General features: G+C 42.7%; 1 protein-coding gene across 2 annotated transcripts; it reads right to left on the bottom strand.

Annotated features, from left to right (window-relative positions):
- Nucleotides 1–619: 619 nt before the first annotated feature.
- Nucleotides 620–16,538, bottom strand: LOC121616501 (FAST kinase domain-containing protein 3, mitochondrial-like). Of its 2 annotated transcripts, XR_006007302.1 has the most exons (12): nt 16,326–16,538; nt 5,265–5,497; nt 4,091–5,009; nt 3,767–3,917; nt 3,425–3,612; nt 3,140–3,308; nt 2,781–2,866; nt 2,468–2,639; nt 2,118–2,187; nt 1,907–2,021; nt 992–1,665; nt 620–761 (listed from the first exon to the last, which is right to left on the bottom strand). XR_006007302.1 is itself a non-coding variant. In XM_041951295.1 (11 exons), exons 3-11 carry the CDS (start codon nt 4,964–4,966, stop codon nt 1,561–1,563), a joined length of 1,932 nt encoding a protein of 643 aa, XP_041807229.1. In that variant the 5' UTR covers nt 4,967–5,009; nt 5,265–5,497; nt 16,326–16,538; the 3' UTR covers nt 659–1,560. The 2 variants fall into 2 exon arrangements, 1 of the variants encoding a protein (XP_041807229.1); XM_041951295.1 differs by having other exon boundaries at nt 659–1,665.
- Nucleotides 16,539–16,559: the final 21 nt, after the last annotated feature.

Genomic DNA, 16,559 nt, shown 5'->3' on the forward strand with positions numbered 1-16,559 from the left:
CAGAAATTATGTTCCAGTTGTATGAAGACATTAGCAAATGTTTTTGGCATTCATAAAAGCGATTCCAGCTTGTTAGAGTCCTACGTTTTGACACTTGTGGATCAGCATCCAAAAACTTAATCACTTGATAGGTTTGAATGGAAAGTTAATGAGAAACTTCACATCACACTGTGGCAATGATTTAAAATCACACTTGACCGTGACGTACTGGATACTAGAATTTGTTTTATGTTGCATCAGTGTGACATTTTACAAGACTGTTGGATGACTTCTAAGGCAGTACTACAATATATGTAAAACTGACAAGATTAAACATTTTATATATTTTGACTTTGACTTCATTTATCAATAGTATTGCAAACAACCATTTACAGAACATCTGTATTTTACTTTTTACGCACATTAGGTTTAGTCCCGTTTCATTTTTTAACCTTAGGCCTTGATTCCATTTTCTCACATTGTTGCTATGTTATGTCTGTCTGTCTGTCTGATTGAATTAACAGCAGTAGCAGTCAATAACAGTATGGTTAATGCTAGAGTATAAGATCTCATTTTTGGACATGTGTTCCTGTTGTCACTGTCAACCGTTTCGAAGAATCAACCACCAGTCCAAAGGATAATGTGAAGTCATTTATGACATATCTTCAAACATCAACTAAAGGCATATTCCATGTCACATTTGTGCATCTCATGTACATTTCATTTTGAATATCTTGTCCAATAAATGAGGTCACTCGTCTTTTCACCACCTTAAAGAAAGGCTGATACAAACAGCACAACAGGGCAAAGGACAAAAAAAGTCACAAAACTGTGCCACTCGATTTTTAGATATTATAGTTCATATTCAATTCAATCACATAAATATTCACCATAATGTCTGTTGGTAGTATTATTTTTAAAACATACTGATCAACGCTCCCTGAACTCTGAATAACTGTTAAAATGGCGCTTAATTCAGGTCATGTAGTGCAAACAGAAAACATGTACTTACACAAATGGCCAGAGAAGCACCGGTTCAGCTGTTAAGACATCCCTTCTTTAGCAGCTGCATTTTCAAAGGGATGTCATTTTATTCAACTTCATCTTTATTTAAAATCTTCTATCAGAGAAAAATGACCACATCTCTCCATGACTCTCCACTCCATTAACAGACTTCTGCTTCTGTGACCTTTTTTTTACTTTGATGCTCAAAACAAGGCACGTTCAATCACTAAATGACAAAAAACAAGGGAAGACGGGAACAAACAAAAATGTAACTTCAGTATTATTATGTTGAGGTCATTAGCACTTGAATGCCTGAGCAATGTTTTGCCTTATTTCCAGACAGTAAGATTAGTATCCACCCATTAGGATATATATGTGCAGTGGCTGACTATCACAGTTCATTTCCTGCCATGCCTTCTATCTTCTTCATATTGTACCTACCAAGAGTGCATCTCTCAGCCACTTGTCCCTTCAGTTCAACTGGAAGTTTGGTTGATGTGCACAGCAACATAAGGATCAACCAATAAAAGTCACTGAGGAATCTTTGGTTGAACTTGTACTCATCTTGTTGGGTGACTAAGATCTGTGACTGAACTTGAAGATGGTGGGATAGATCTTGTTGTGAAGATACTGGACCTGGTCCTCCTGCGTTCGCAGCTTGTCAAATTCAAAGTAAGGGATCTGGAAGAGAAAAAGAGCAGAGATCTTCTTTTACTTCTCCTCGGCTATGAGTAAAACTGATCTTTCTCAAAGTGGAGCTTGTTAAAAAAATAACTCCACTACAACAAATATAAATTCATGTTAAATGAAACATTGGATATCTAGGAAACTGCAGTTTGCACTACTTTTACGATGAAGAAGTTCACAACCTTCGACGATGTCTTTGTGGATATTACTTTGTCTGAACTTTTCTCAAGCATACCTGCACCACCTCGTAGCCCATCCTGCGGAGGTGTCTCCTTTTAGTGGCTTCCTTCCCCAGCAGGTGTTGTGTGTTGCTGCAGAAATGCTTTTGACCATCCAGACACAGGGCCATCCTACACACAGAGACGACATGGAGAGAAACATTCAACCAGTCAGAGAATAGGTGCAAAACGTCACGCAGCTCACTTGCAACACATGTGAGTCCTTACCTTCTGTGAGTGTGCTCCCACTGAGACGGAGGCAGAACATACCCCTTCTCATCCAGGCAAATTTCCACATCTGAAAGAACAAAACAACATGACACCCGTGAGGACAGCAGGAGCAATAAGGTGCAACAAAACATGGAGTTTAGGTTAGAAACTGATTAAACGACCCACACTGATGATTCTTTTTGAATTTTAAAAGGGATACACATAAAATCTTCTACTATTATATATCTCAGCAGCTAAACATACAATGTTATCAACAAATAAACGTGGACCTTAACCTTTGATGCATTAAACTGGTATTTCCCTGTTTTAATAATTTATTTCTGTATTCTGGTTTGCTTCTTACTTACCTATCGTGTATCCACCCTTAGCGGGGTGCGTGGTGGAAAAAAACTTTCCCCCCAGCAGCTGTATAAGCGGCTCTTTGACCTGTTTGTAAAAGAGACTCTCCATAGGTGTCTCGAAGGCCTGGTCCACAGAGGAAAACGTCTTCACGTAGAGAAAGCTGGGTAGTCTGGAACCCTGACGTTGAAGACATCAAGGAGAATTAATTAGTTATCTTTCTATAAGCAAAATAAAAAGACATGCTTATCCTTCATTTAATTGGCCCGCTACTGTAAGCGCTCTGTAACTTCAAAACTTATTCAAATGTACGACGCTCACCCAGTAGCAATTGCACTCTAATGAACTGGAGAGATGGAGCTGTGTGAGTTGTCCCAGTGTGTTCCTGTCCAATGGCTCCCCCTGTGCTATAGGACAAACAAGGACAGCTTACATCACGGACATTGCATGCATGTTACATACACTGGCATGTTGTACAACCACGTGCTGTGAATGAATAGCTAGAAAATCTTTTTGTGCACAGCTCGATATGTGATGTGGCGCACCTGCACAATCTAATGCAATCCAACACAAATGTTGTGTCATGCAGTCTCCTTAAACAACGCCTATGATGCTAATAGTAACATTATGGTGTGCCTCTTTATTTAAGCAGAGAGACAAACTTTCTCGCTCAGCCTTACCTTGCAGCCTCTGTAGGAAGTACGGGCTGAAGACTTTGGACATGTAGTTGAGAGGGAAGCGTTCTAGGTGGATGCAGGCGTGCAACACCTCAATGAGGGAGCGAGGCTGGAACTGAGAAAACCTTGCTGACAAAATACTCTCCAGCTTCTTAAACATCTGGCTGGAGCACTGAGGAGTAAAGGAGAGATTCATTAGGACAGTTTGTTTTTGTGACATGCTGTTTTTTAAGTGTGATGGATTGTCCAGTATAGTAATTGTTACACTACATTACAGACAGCGCTAACCTGTGGCAGGTAGTTGAGTCTCCCCATGGCGACAATCTGTTTGGCTATCTGAGGGGTGGTGTGCCTCTCAGCATGGCACACGAAGTTCTCAGCCACAGCCTCGAAGATCGGCTCCGAGCGGCACCTCGTCTGCAGGCAATACTCCATGACGGTGCTGATCAGCTCCGGATCACACTTCCCCAGCCTCCCTGACACACGCAGCACACAGCTTTAGGAACTTTAGCACAAGCATGCAGCACAAACATCCTTGTGTCTAAAAGCAGGGAATGCATGCAGAATTAAATCTATTTGGACTTAAAGGGACAAGTGTGCCTGAGGCCACCTGAGGATAATGAACCACACCTGGTAGGTGTTTCTCCATAGCAGCTAGGAGCTTTTCATCATGCTTTCCCAGGATCATCAGCGCAGAGAGCACCTTAATGACTTCATCGTCACTGAAAGCCTTGAAGACCCGTGATGCTCTGTGACTCAGCCTCAGCAGCAGGGAAATGGCCTGTGGAACAAATATCAGTTTTAATATCCTCTGACAATACTTTGTTATAGTCTAAACTTGTCAGAGTAAAGAAACCTATTAGATGGTGGAGCTCCAAGAGACAGAAGAGCATGCATAGTGTCCATTCTAGGGGACAAATCAAAGAGGAGCTGAGAAGTGGCTGCTCTACCTACCTGCCTCTGCTGTAACTTCAACAGGACCTGCAGTATATCGCAGACCTGGCCAGCTTTCAGCCGGCGGACCAGCCTCTGAGTGTGCCTGTGCAGATTGGACAGTATGAGTGTCTGCTGCTGGCTGGCAGGATTGTAGCACAGAGCCAACAGGGAGTAGACTCTGGCAGTCTCGCTGGGAGAGATCGCCTCCTCCTCTACAGCAACACCTATAGAGTTCAGGACCTGCTTCACAGTGGCTGACTGGCGGCCTTCCAGGGCGCACGCCACCTCACCCAGGTAGCAGAGCTGCGTCACCCCGATGTCCCTGCTGGAGAGCAGCTGCAGGCACTCATTCATCAGTCTGCAGACGAGAGGGCTGCGGGGGTCCAGGCCAAATTCAACACATGCTCCGAGTAAAGTGGCCAGTGCTTCTGCTCTATCGGTGCTGGGTAAGTCTGCCAACCTGGAGCACAGCTCAGGGACCACCTCCCCTTCAAACAGAGACTGGTCATTAGCAGGTGGAGCTGCATTGCTCGGTGGTTTGATGTGCGGACGGTATGGAGAAAGGTGCGTGGATGGAGTGGCAGCTGCTTTAGGTGGTACGCGTCTGCCTATCTGACACGCGATCAGTTCATCCTCTCTTTGCCCAGGTATGAGCACCGGGGTGGGCAGACGGGTCGCGCTCACCTGCTGGACCACCGCCGTGTTTCCGTGCGTGCCGTGAAAGGTGCGCGCGCCCGTTACGCACGGTTGCGCGACAACAGGTCTGCTGGTAAACTCCACATTAGAGCACGTGCTCACCGGACTGCAGAGAGCCAGACGACTCAGAGGAAAACAAGCTGAGGTGCGGTGACACGCCGCTCTGACGGACGATGAGAGACAGACGATGGACTTCATTGTTGCCTCAATGATGTAGCAGCCGCTTCCTGTCCCAGAACACCTAATGGACAAGCAAAGTCACCGTCAGTGCATTTAAATGCTTTTACACACAGTGTGTAACTCTGTGAAGTCAACATGGGAGAGCAGGACAGAGAAAGACAGCAGACTTTCACACACTGCAGGAGAACAGCTGCAAACTGTCAACTTAGAAACAGCAGGTTTAGACTTACATGGTTTTACGCTTAGTTATAAACTTCAGTGAAATCTCTGCGTTAAGCAGCTTAATCGTGAAGACTCAGCATTGAAGACGACTTACCTTCAGCGGGGCAGGAGTATCATGAAGGGGGATGCGACGTGTTACGGAACTCGCCCTCAGCGTTTGGTAATAGGTTGTGTAAGATTCCATGTGTTTACACGTGCTGCCACCCTGTGGACAAACAGTATACTACAGGCGAGGCTTTGTATTATGTACTCACGTGCTTTTTCATTGGCCGAACTGTGCCGCATCTGATTGGTTTAAATCAGGTGGTGGGAAGGTGTGGAGGTGGGCTGCAAGGAGAAATAAATCATAAATGTACTCATTTTTATTAATTGTAAAATAAAACAAATAAACAAATGAGAAAAAAATATAAAAAAAAGTCTATAAAATGCTTGGATGAAACTCTGTAGGGAAAATACAGAAAACATTAATTTATTGACATAAGTAATCAAAATTAAGTATTTACAGATTAAGACTACTGGAATCAGCCTATAAAATATCCATCACATGTTAGGTGTTTTCTTTTCTTTCTGTTAACAATTCATACAAATGCTTTATAGTTCAGCTACATGAAAAAAAAAACAATATATAACGTTTGTGTTGCCAGGTGGTCAAAAACCCTCAGGATATCCTTTCTGTTTGGTAATAATGCAGTTATTGCGACTGTTAATCTACTAAGAAGTACTTATGGGTTTCATATAGACCATAAGTCTGCAGTTACAAGTTGAAAATAATAATAATAAATTTAATTTGGTCGTTTTCAATTCTCTGCTGTTTTACCTAAAGGAACGATATTAATCATATGAATGAAACACCTGTCAGAGGTATTTTCTACAATCTGGCAACCCAAACATTGATTGATTTACCTGAAATTTTCAGTTTGTTAGTTAGATTTTCATTGACACAAATGTTTTTATATTTTAAATATTTGTTTGCATGTGTAGTCACTTAGATTGGTGTTATTTACCTTAAAGTGTGAATCGTAATGAACTTTTAGCCATTATTGACTTCAACATCCTCCTCTCGGTATTGTGAGCAGTGTCTATTAACAGTTCTTAACAACTACCACAAGATGGTGCTATATGCAAACAAACTGACTTACCGCACAAGGCCACATTGACCCAAGTCACAGCTGAGCTTAGTGTTCTCCACATTTAATCATTTGTCATCATTTCAGAAACTTTTTAATCAGTCGTAACACAGCTTTTGCTCTGATATGCACTGTGTCTGAAACCAGATCACATGCATAGTTTGCTTTTATTAATCAACACTTGCACAACACACGGTTGAAAATATTTGCATGTTTTTTCTTGTGTTAATTGCTGAGGTTGTGCATGTGTCTATGTGCTTGCATTCAGATGACATTTATTTATTAAAGAAACGAGGCTCACATTCAAAACAGATTCCCGAAACATTAAAAGGAGGGATTTTTGTGATGAGTATAGATTCTGATATTGGAGTTTAAGAGGGTCAATACTGGAATGTGCCCCTGTCAGAAAAGCTGTGAGTGTGTGTTGAGTGCTCTGTGTTTGTGTGTGGCTGGTGAGATGCAGCGTAGTGAATGAAGGCTGATCCAAAAGTCATCTGCACCCCATATCTCCAAGACAATCTGTGTGTGAGCCTGTGTGTGTGTTTGTGTGTGTGTGTGTGTGTGTGTGTGTGTGTTAACCATCTGGTTGGTTCTCGCTCTATCTCTTCGCAACACCACAAGCCCTCTGGACATGAGTTGGCCTCAGAAGAAAGAGTACAAAGACCCGGAGCTTTCAAATGGAGGGCATGGCGGACTAGATAAGATCTGTTATAATAAAGTTACTGTTCTGCCGGTAATGCGGATGAATCACACTGAATAGTCACTCTGGCTGCGTGTCTCTGTTTTTATGTCGTGAGAGGGAAGTGGAAGAGTGAGTAAAAATTATGTAAATTTTCATTTCTCGAGAAAATACATTTGTGTTCCTGGAATGAATCTCACTACACCTTCTGTATGTCTCAGCCTGTCTGGACAGATGTGTACTTTTAAATGAGGACGAAAACAACCTCATTGTGCTGAAACAAGCAAAAGCGTCGGAAACTTATAATATGTTATTAACGCAGCTGAAAAACATGCTGGTACACACATCTGTCTATGTACACACAAACACACAGTGTATGGGAAAAACATCACACCATGCTTTGGTCAAATCTAATCTAATAATCAAAAGTTCAGCTGTGATGTTATCATTACTCACAAATGGATGTGACGCATTTGGAGAACATGTCTACTCTGTCCCTGTCTTGCCTGAGTTATTGCTGCTATTGGATTAAAAATAACACAGTCCAAATGGTTAACTTCGCTGGGAAATCAGGACAGTCTGGCGCTTCGTGCCATCGATGCTCGAACGTTTTGAAACAGGACGGAATATGTTAAATTTGGTCTCCTGTGCCGTGACACCGGTGGATCACGTTAAGCTTCGGCCCAAATCTGAAAAAGATGAAAACGTCTGATCAGTGGAGGAGCTGTTAGGTTTTCACACAGTCAGCATTTGTCAAGCTCCCAGCAGCTCTTATTCTCTTCAGAGAGGCTTATTAGCTGCTGGAGGGTTGATGTCACAACCTGTAAAAACAGTGAATGTGTGACGGCCTACTGCCATCTTGCAGCTGTTCTTATTATTTTGTCCACCCTTGCAACTCAAACCTGTTACTTCAAATGTTGTGTAAGAACTTTCAGATCCTTTACTTAAGTAAAAGTAGCAACACCACAACTTAAAAATACTCCATTACAAGCAAAAAACCTGCATTCAAATGTACAAAGGTTTTATCCACAAAATGCATTTAAAGTATCCAAAGTACAACTACTCATTACAACCTGTCAGTGTTATATTTCCATCCATCCGTTAGCTCTACCCACTCGAGTCTCCTGGAACGCCCCCTGGACTTTCACACCTGTGGCCCATCTAGAGTCTCCAGTCAAAGGGGAGCAGCCAGAGGAAAGGGTCAAGAAAGACCCCGGCTGGTTTGAACCCACATTGATTAATATTATTATCAAAACATGTGACCAGCATTTTAACTCATCCAGTTTCACTACTTTTATATACAGTTTAGTGGTTTAATCTGTAACAATGCCATATATTTCATTGACTGATAACAGGCTTTGAATGGAAACCTTAAGGTTTTCACTGTAGCTGCATTGTTTACATCAGTGTTTGCTCGTCTGCAGTTTTCTTCTTCCCTGCTTTCACTGGCACACTGCTGCATTTCTTGGGGCTTAGCGCCACCTGTAGCGGACTAGCATGCGACTGTGCAGGTGCATGCACGGCAACAAGCAAAATGTAGGCCCACCCTTAGAAACATCACAGGACATCTTTAATGTACAAAGTAACCAGTAACTGGCTGTCAGATAAATACAGAGGAGTAAAACATGACATACTTCAGTTATTGTTTTGTATATTTCAGTTATTTTTTAGTATAAATATGACTTTGAGAAAGTACCTCAAATGTAGTCAGCTACACTCCACCACTGCTGCTGGGTACAATTAACTATTAACTCTATTAAAGCAATAAAATGCAAAAAAAAAAAAAAAGAAAAAGCACTTTTCTGTAGCCTGAATTTATCTTGTAAATTTATAATGTCAAGTAAGAATGCAAAAGTGTTTCCAGTCTTGTGTTTTGAATTTGGCTCTTTTTTCATTTTAGTTCTGCCTTTAAAGCAATGTAATAATCTTCCAAAGAGAAATGCATTTATAAAATCATAAATTGAAGAAAACTTTGCCAGACTTGAGGGTAAAAACTCGACGGCCGAGCGCAGACACAGCGTGGCCGCGCGTTTTCGCCTCCACTCTCTGCTTGTGTACGAACGTGGCGCCGCAGGAGATTCTGTCAGAGATCACTTTAACATTTCAAATTCCTCTGGCAGTTCAAGTGATGTAGGTTAGACCTTACTGAGAACACATCTGTACCTGGTTCATCAGAAGCTTCTAGTTCAACCCCGTATCATCGCCTCCCTGCAGAATCACACTTTATTCTTCCAGTTAACTGGTCAGCTGCTTGATTCCAAGTGTCTGCAGACTGTTATGTTCCAAATAACGTGTGTCCAACTGTAATAGGGTCACTGAAACGACACTGGGCCAACCCTATGACAGACATAAAGCAGGATATATCTGAGTCACACCAAGTTATGTAGCTTTTGTTGACAGATTGCAGCCATTGTCAGTGAGAGGCAGTTGCCTGGAACAGGGTTTACTTTCATTACTTGCTGTAACAAGACCATCATTTTGCATAACCTCAGTTCCTTCCTCTCCGAAAACAAACGTTCTGCTTCTGGACATGTAAAATCATGTGGCGGCGGGAGGTATCAATATTTTTATACTACAGCCTCTCACACTTTCAGTGTGTGTGTGTGTGTGTGTGTGTGCGTGTGCCAGTTTTGAAGGAATTTCATGAACATGCCTCTCTCTCCTGGGGATTCCAGGGATGACTGTGGTTTGTTTTAAAAAGGTTAGGGCCGTCATGTGTTTCTGATTTAGATCTAATTCGAGTTGTCATATAAAATATTAGCTCCGATGGGATTTCTACTCATTTTCGATCACAACCACCCGGGAATGTGTTTTGTGGACTTTGCAGAGTGGGCGAGGCGTTTTTCTGTGGAAACAAAAGGGCACACGCGTGGCACGGCGAAAGAGAGACGGGAAAAGAGTTGGAGGGTGAAAGAGAATCACATCCAGAGATAGGTGGTGCATTCTGGCAGACAGTAGGAATCCATTTCACGCCCAGATGAAAGCAGTGTGAGAGGGGGAATGTGTGTGTAGCCTGTGTATGATAGGTGTGGCAGGACAGGGGTTAGGCCTGTTAGCTTTTCCTGGGTGGAGGAGGGAGGGAGGAAGGAACACTTCATAACCCGGACCAATGCTCTTTCAGTTCAATCAGTGACAGACCCAAGGGGGAACCACAAGTTATTGCAACCGATTGTTTATTCAGTGTTTTTTCTGTGCAGATACGCCTTCTCAGATGAGACTGTCCAACGCAGTATAACACAGTATAGAGTATAATGCAGTATTCCAGTACAGCGTAGCCACTGTGACATTAACTCGTGTGACATTAAAGTTGATTGGACACAGTTCTGTCGTGCTGGATGACACAGTATCAGGGTAAAGATAGCTTCGGTCCTGTGTTCACTGCGATTTGAGTCCATGCTAGCAGCTCAGTGAGGCTCTTCCAGCTGTATGTTAAGGCTGGCAAGGCAACGTGCTAACAATGACATTGCTAACATGCTGATGTTTAGCAGGTATACTGATTACCATGTTCACCATCTTATTTTTGCACATTAGCACGCTACTTTTTTTCCCCCACCATTACAGGTTGAATCTTTTAATGTTTTTTATCTTGTTGTGCCGTCTCCTTCTGCAATGGTCGGGTTTACCGACTGGAGAATTAGCGCCACCTACTGTTTAGAGTTTCCATCTCCTTAAATTACATAATGGTAGTGGATTCAAACAAGCATTCAGTTGCACTGTCTTTCACAAAATTTGCAATACATGTGGATGGAAATTCAGCTCCTGGGATCATGAATCCATCCGACAGTCACTGAAATATTTCACATTTTGCTGCAAGGTCAAGTCTTTTACTTTTGTCATGTCACGAGTAAAGCCCTTTAACCCCTGACATTCTTCTTTTATTGTCTAATACAAAGTATTGTACAGCATATTTCATCCTGTCATTCTGCAAAATGTCTTACAAAACAGAAACAATGTTATAAGTTCAATGTAATGACTGAAAAATGCACTGTTGGCAGCTCTTAGTGAAGCTCCTGTATCTATCAGGGCGTTCTCCTTTACAACGCTGAACTAAGTCCCTACAGATGTATTATACATGCTGGAAGGACAAGTCACATTTCTCCACTCTGAGCTGTGTGATGAGGATGAAACGGTCAGGGAATAAACAACCGAGGCGACTGTAGTTGACCACAGAGCTGTTTAAGGTCAACATGGCGTCATGGGAAGGGAGGGAACGAGGGGAGAGAGATTACACTTAAACCAGAGAAGTCTGGTTCCAGCTCCTGTGTTGGCTTGCATCGGTCCCGCTCAAGTGTCTTTGAGCAGAACGCCGAATCGCTCGCTCCAAGAGTTGTTACTAACAGGCCGAGAGGAGCGCGAGAAGCACTTAAATGACCACAGTGAGGGTTTTAGCCCATTAACCACAAATCGATTACGCTTTTCTGCTGAAGCTCACCGTGCGTTTTTGGACTGATTTATTACTGAGTAGGCATTCAGCTGGATTCAACTTAATTTCTATGAAACCTTAAATTAAACGTGGCTTGGAATTGGTGATTTACTACAATGATCTTATTCTATGTCAATCTCAGTTTCTCAAGTCTGTTGAATACTTCTTTTATTGGGTTAGTTTTAACATATGAACCACAGGTTTGGTAGCATTAGTATGATCTTTGCCACTTGTATCGATCCCTCTTCTCTTTTAACATACCCAACAGTACAAAGACGATATATATAATGTTTTACCATCAGATTCATTGATTTTTGTATATATCTGCTTATTCTGAATGTGATCCCGGCAACAAGTTTCAAACAAGTTGTGACAGGAGCAACAAAAGCTTGGGAAAAAAACACCTGTTTGGATCACTCCACAGGTTAAACAGGTTGATTGGTAACAGGTGACAGTATCATCGTTGGGTATGAAAGGTCGTTCACAAGCAAGGATGGAGCGAGGTTCAACACTTTGTGAACACATGATTGTGTAAAGGATGTTACTACATGGACTCACTTTAAACTGTTGTTTTGGAACCAGTGTTGTTCCTCCATAGAGGTGCAACAAACAGATACACGTGGTCTTTTATTCCTTCAGCTACTGGCTTTTTAAAAAAATGTGATTTGGCCTGTGATGACGGTGTTATGGTGCCCTTTTCCTTTCCTCTTCCTCCCTTCTTTTTACCTATTTATAATTTTATTTCCTGCTGACCCCGTGATGGTTTTGGTGACAACTGACAACAGTGATGTTCACCTGTGTGCTTCTTCTTATTGTGTAGGTTTGTTGGCTTTACTATATTGTAAGGACTACCACCTTTCATTCATTTCTTGTGTTTACTACTGATGGCTGTTTGCAAACCAAATTGCTCCTTGGTGACATTAAAGCTTCCCTCTTTTCACTTTCAGTACAACAGTTCGTACAACACACAGTGCTGAGGATTAACAGTCATTTTGAGGAGTGCAGCACAGCACAGCGACTGTCCAAGGCCGTGCTGGTGCAGTATGGAGCTGTACACAGACATACACATAATGTACAATATGAATCGACTGTATGTGGGCTGATGGCCATCTGGTTAGGGGCTGTGCAGTGTCTCCTCCCAGCAGGCAACTAAAGCTGTGAGCCAAGACCCCAGGCCCAACACCCTGCCGGACTTTGAAATCAGATCTTTATTGTCCATAAAGCCTCGGCCAAGTATGAAGAATCAGCCCTCCCTAACAAAACACACTCATCCAGCAGAGAGAGGGACGAGATGAGAGAGAAATTGGGGGTGAGTGAGACACAAACAGAGAAATGGAGAAAGACATCGGGGAAGACAGAGACGGCAAGGTGGTCGAGAGATTGATGTGGAGAGAGAACAGCCAGTATAAAACACAGTACAATGGCTGTGCTCATGCCCGTAGTTATTTATAGGTCATTCAGAGATAACTCAATTTTCCTAACTTTCTAATTTTGTTGCCGTTGGTCCCAGTTCACATATCAATACAGCGGTTCAGCTTTCTCTGCTAGAACATCAGAGCGTGTTCTGTTTCAGCCACTGCATGGCAAATATTCAGCCTGTCTGGACCGCATATGAAGCGAGGCAGGCAAAGGAGATAGAGGCTGTATAGAAGGTTAACACAATAATGTAGGTTTGTTTCACTGCTTCTGCAAAGCAATGGAGAGCTAAAGGGGCCTGGGCACACCTGGAGCAGTAGCAGATACTGCGTAGATCACTTCTGAAGAAACTAGACAACAATAGGGTGGATTCAGAAATACCTGATCACAAGATAACCAGAGGCTGATTTTCCGGCGGGCCCGAGCTGTCATAAATGAATCATGAGAGGAGACAGAAAAAGTCTATTCATGTGAGACTAAAGCTGCAGAGGCAAATCAATGAGCTACTGGTGACAAGATGAAAAAAGAGTCACACATGAGTTTGGTGACGACTGCACGGCTCTGTGCTTGTGGAGCTGATGTTCACACAGATTGGAGCACGTATGAAAAGTCTGAATTATGTAATTAGCTGTTCAAATAAACTGAATCAGATGAATGCAAAAAATCCTGCAAATCCAATATTGCCATTCCAGGGATCTGCTCACTGATTTGTAGCATTGCCTGTAATGGCTACCTTAGTAAAAAAGGTGCAACGAAATCTGCACCAGCTGACAAATCTCTATCGAGTCATGATATAAATTATATTCCAACGCGGAACGTGCAGAATGTTGTATGCTGTAAATCCTGTGACGCCCTCTAAGGCAGTGATTTGGGGTTTGTGCATAAAACTGACTTCACCTTACTGAAAAGAACTGTTTGGGGTTTCTAACTTGGTGATTCTGCTGCAAGAAACTGACTTCTGAATAAAAATCTTCACTCCAGAAAAATTTCATACCATCATCTCAAAGTACCTCACTGAGCGGGCAGCTTATAGACAGGTTTTCTGTTGTTTATATGTCATGTGGATGTCGCTGTGTTGACCATTTTCCATCTGTTTTCGGCCCCTCTGGGCAGCAACTATAGCTATTACATTATGACCTTCTCAGGATGCTTTGGCTCACATGTTGGCAAACCATTTTACAGCAAGCATAAATGGAGAAGCATTCATTTGGAGTCATGTTCCTGGATACATGACAAACATGTCAAGTCCAGTATTTACTATCCTCGCTCTGTTTTGGTCTCCACAAACTACTGAGACATATATTCGGGTGTTTTGCTCACTACATGTGCCATGTTCACCAGCTAGTTGCTAACTTTGTCTGTCTGCTGTTTGGCAGGTTGTCTTCAGTGCATTTATCATCATTATCTTCATCATTTTTGGGGAAAACAGCTTCCTGTCGTGACTTCAAACGACGCTGATGAAAGCGGTGAGAGGGAACCAAAACAGTAAATTTGTGGGCTGCAACAAAGCAAAGAGCTGAGTGCTGCTAGAGCTCCACGTCGTGCTAAAGGCAAACTCACATCACACAAAGTAATTTGATCCATCGTTAAAAAAATAACTTGCTATCTGTGAATCTTCCTGCTTCTGAATTTTTCTGAAACACGATGCATCTGATTGGCCGGGAAATAGCACTGAAGTGTCTGGAAAGCAACTTCACATCCAGTCCATCGCTCATGGTAACTGAAGCCAAATGCCAGAGCTGCACATGGCCAGCTCTGCCTATCAAACAGCAGGAAGCAATCACCATCTTTGTGCGAACACTTGTTAGTTATAACCATCTCAGCAGTGACTACCTTCCACCTGACATGACGTGACGGTTACATTAATCTCTCTGGAATGGAATATAATAAAAGTGAAAAGGTGGACCAATAGATGTGTGGAAGGTTTTTGTTTATACCAGCCAGCCACACTGAAATTTAAAACTTTATCCATACAACACAAAACGGATCAGTCTTGTCTTCTTCCACTGCATGACAAACCTTTTTAGACTGAACTGATACTAAACTGCCACTTACCCCACCTGATCTCCCGAGTGAAGCACCAGTCTTTCAGCCCCGACTCCCTCAATCATCATGTTTTGAAGAGATTTTCTTATTTACATCCTGCAGCTTCTGTTGGCACACAAACACATGAGTTTGAAATAAAGCCCGCGGGCCATAAATGCTACCTGCCAACCGGGGATTGTGGTGGTGTCTGGACTCCTACATTACGGTAAGCCCCTTAATCATTGTCATTAAACAGACAGAGACAAATACCGTGTGTCAATGACAACACCTGCATTGTGTTATCAGTAAGCCTTAAATCAAATGATCACAGAGGAAGCTGATGTTGTGAGAAAGTTGACTTGATAGCATCGTTGCTGAGCAGACGCACTTTAGACATGTTTGTAAAAGCTTGACAAGCTCTCATACAACAGAAATAAAAAAAAAAGAAACTTCAGATTTCGGGGATGCGTGTGGAAATGAGGCCAAAATGCAGAGAAAAGGTACATTATTAAATATATCCACAGTGCGGTGTGTTTTCAGTGGATTTGATTCAAGTTTTTCCAACCTTTGCTAGTGGTACTGACACACAATAATTCAAATTTAAAGAGACTATGGGTAGAAATTAGAGTTTTGACATTCCAATTTAAGAAAAATATGATTATATCCTATTTATTACTGTTGAAAAGCTTGTGCCAAAATTTAAAAGTCAAGACTTTTCATTGCCAGCCTTGAGTTAGGGGTGACAGTGATCGTTGGCTGGAGTGGAGGCACGCTGTTGCAGCCTTGGATGTGGTTTGTGCATAAGTGAATGGGACCGAGGCCCCCGTGAAAGACATGGTGGTGCTCGACTGGTGAGTTTGCCTTGTGTTACACTCGTGATTGATTGCATCACTGCAGTGGAACGAAGTCGGGTGTCAGGGCTTTTATGGGCGACTACAGTACAGAGGTGTTAAATTTCAATGGATATGCCCTTGGCCAGATAGGCGATAATACTACCCAGTGCCTACACACACACAGACAGACACACACACACGCACAGACACAAACTAACTTACTAAGGTCACTTTTGGGGAAATTAGAAAGGCATGTGTTTGTGTCCTGGAGACTTACCCAAACCCTAAGTCTGACCACTACTTGCTTAAACCCAGCCCTAACCCTAACCTTAACCACTGACCCAGAAATCAGATGTTTTCCAATTGGGGACACAGATTTTGTCCACACACACACACACACACACACTTAGTATTGCAGAATATACAAAATAATTCCTAATAATAATAAGACATGACAAGATGCCTAGCCAGACTCACAACGTGCCAGTCTGTTGGCACAAATATCAGAAAGGTACCACCACACCTGTGCTGACATCACCTCATTCCATAAGCTCTTATTTCGCGTCCACCCCGAGCACACACTGTATGTCAGGTCTGTCTTTGCGTGGGTTTGTGTGGGTGTGCGTGCGCGCGCGCGTGTGCGTGTGTTTACCCGTTTCTGTTCTCAGCCGGGTCCTCCTAAAACTAATTGCAGTGTCTTTCTCTCTCCCTCTCTGAGTGACAGCGAGGATTTCGCTTCGCCCGGAGCGACGTCACACCAAGGTGGAAGGAGACGAGCGCATTTTTTCCTTCCTTTATCATCCAAGGAAAACACATCGGCAGACTGCGGCGCACAGACGCCTCTACCTGCTGCCGGTGCGCACCGAAAATTACTTCACCGAGTTCA

This window comes from Chelmon rostratus, chromosome 13 (assembly GCF_017976325.1).
Source record: "Chelmon rostratus isolate fCheRos1 chromosome 13, fCheRos1.pri, whole genome shotgun sequence".
NCBI classification, from domain to species: Eukaryota; Metazoa; Chordata; class Actinopteri; order Chaetodontiformes; family Chaetodontidae; genus Chelmon; species Chelmon rostratus.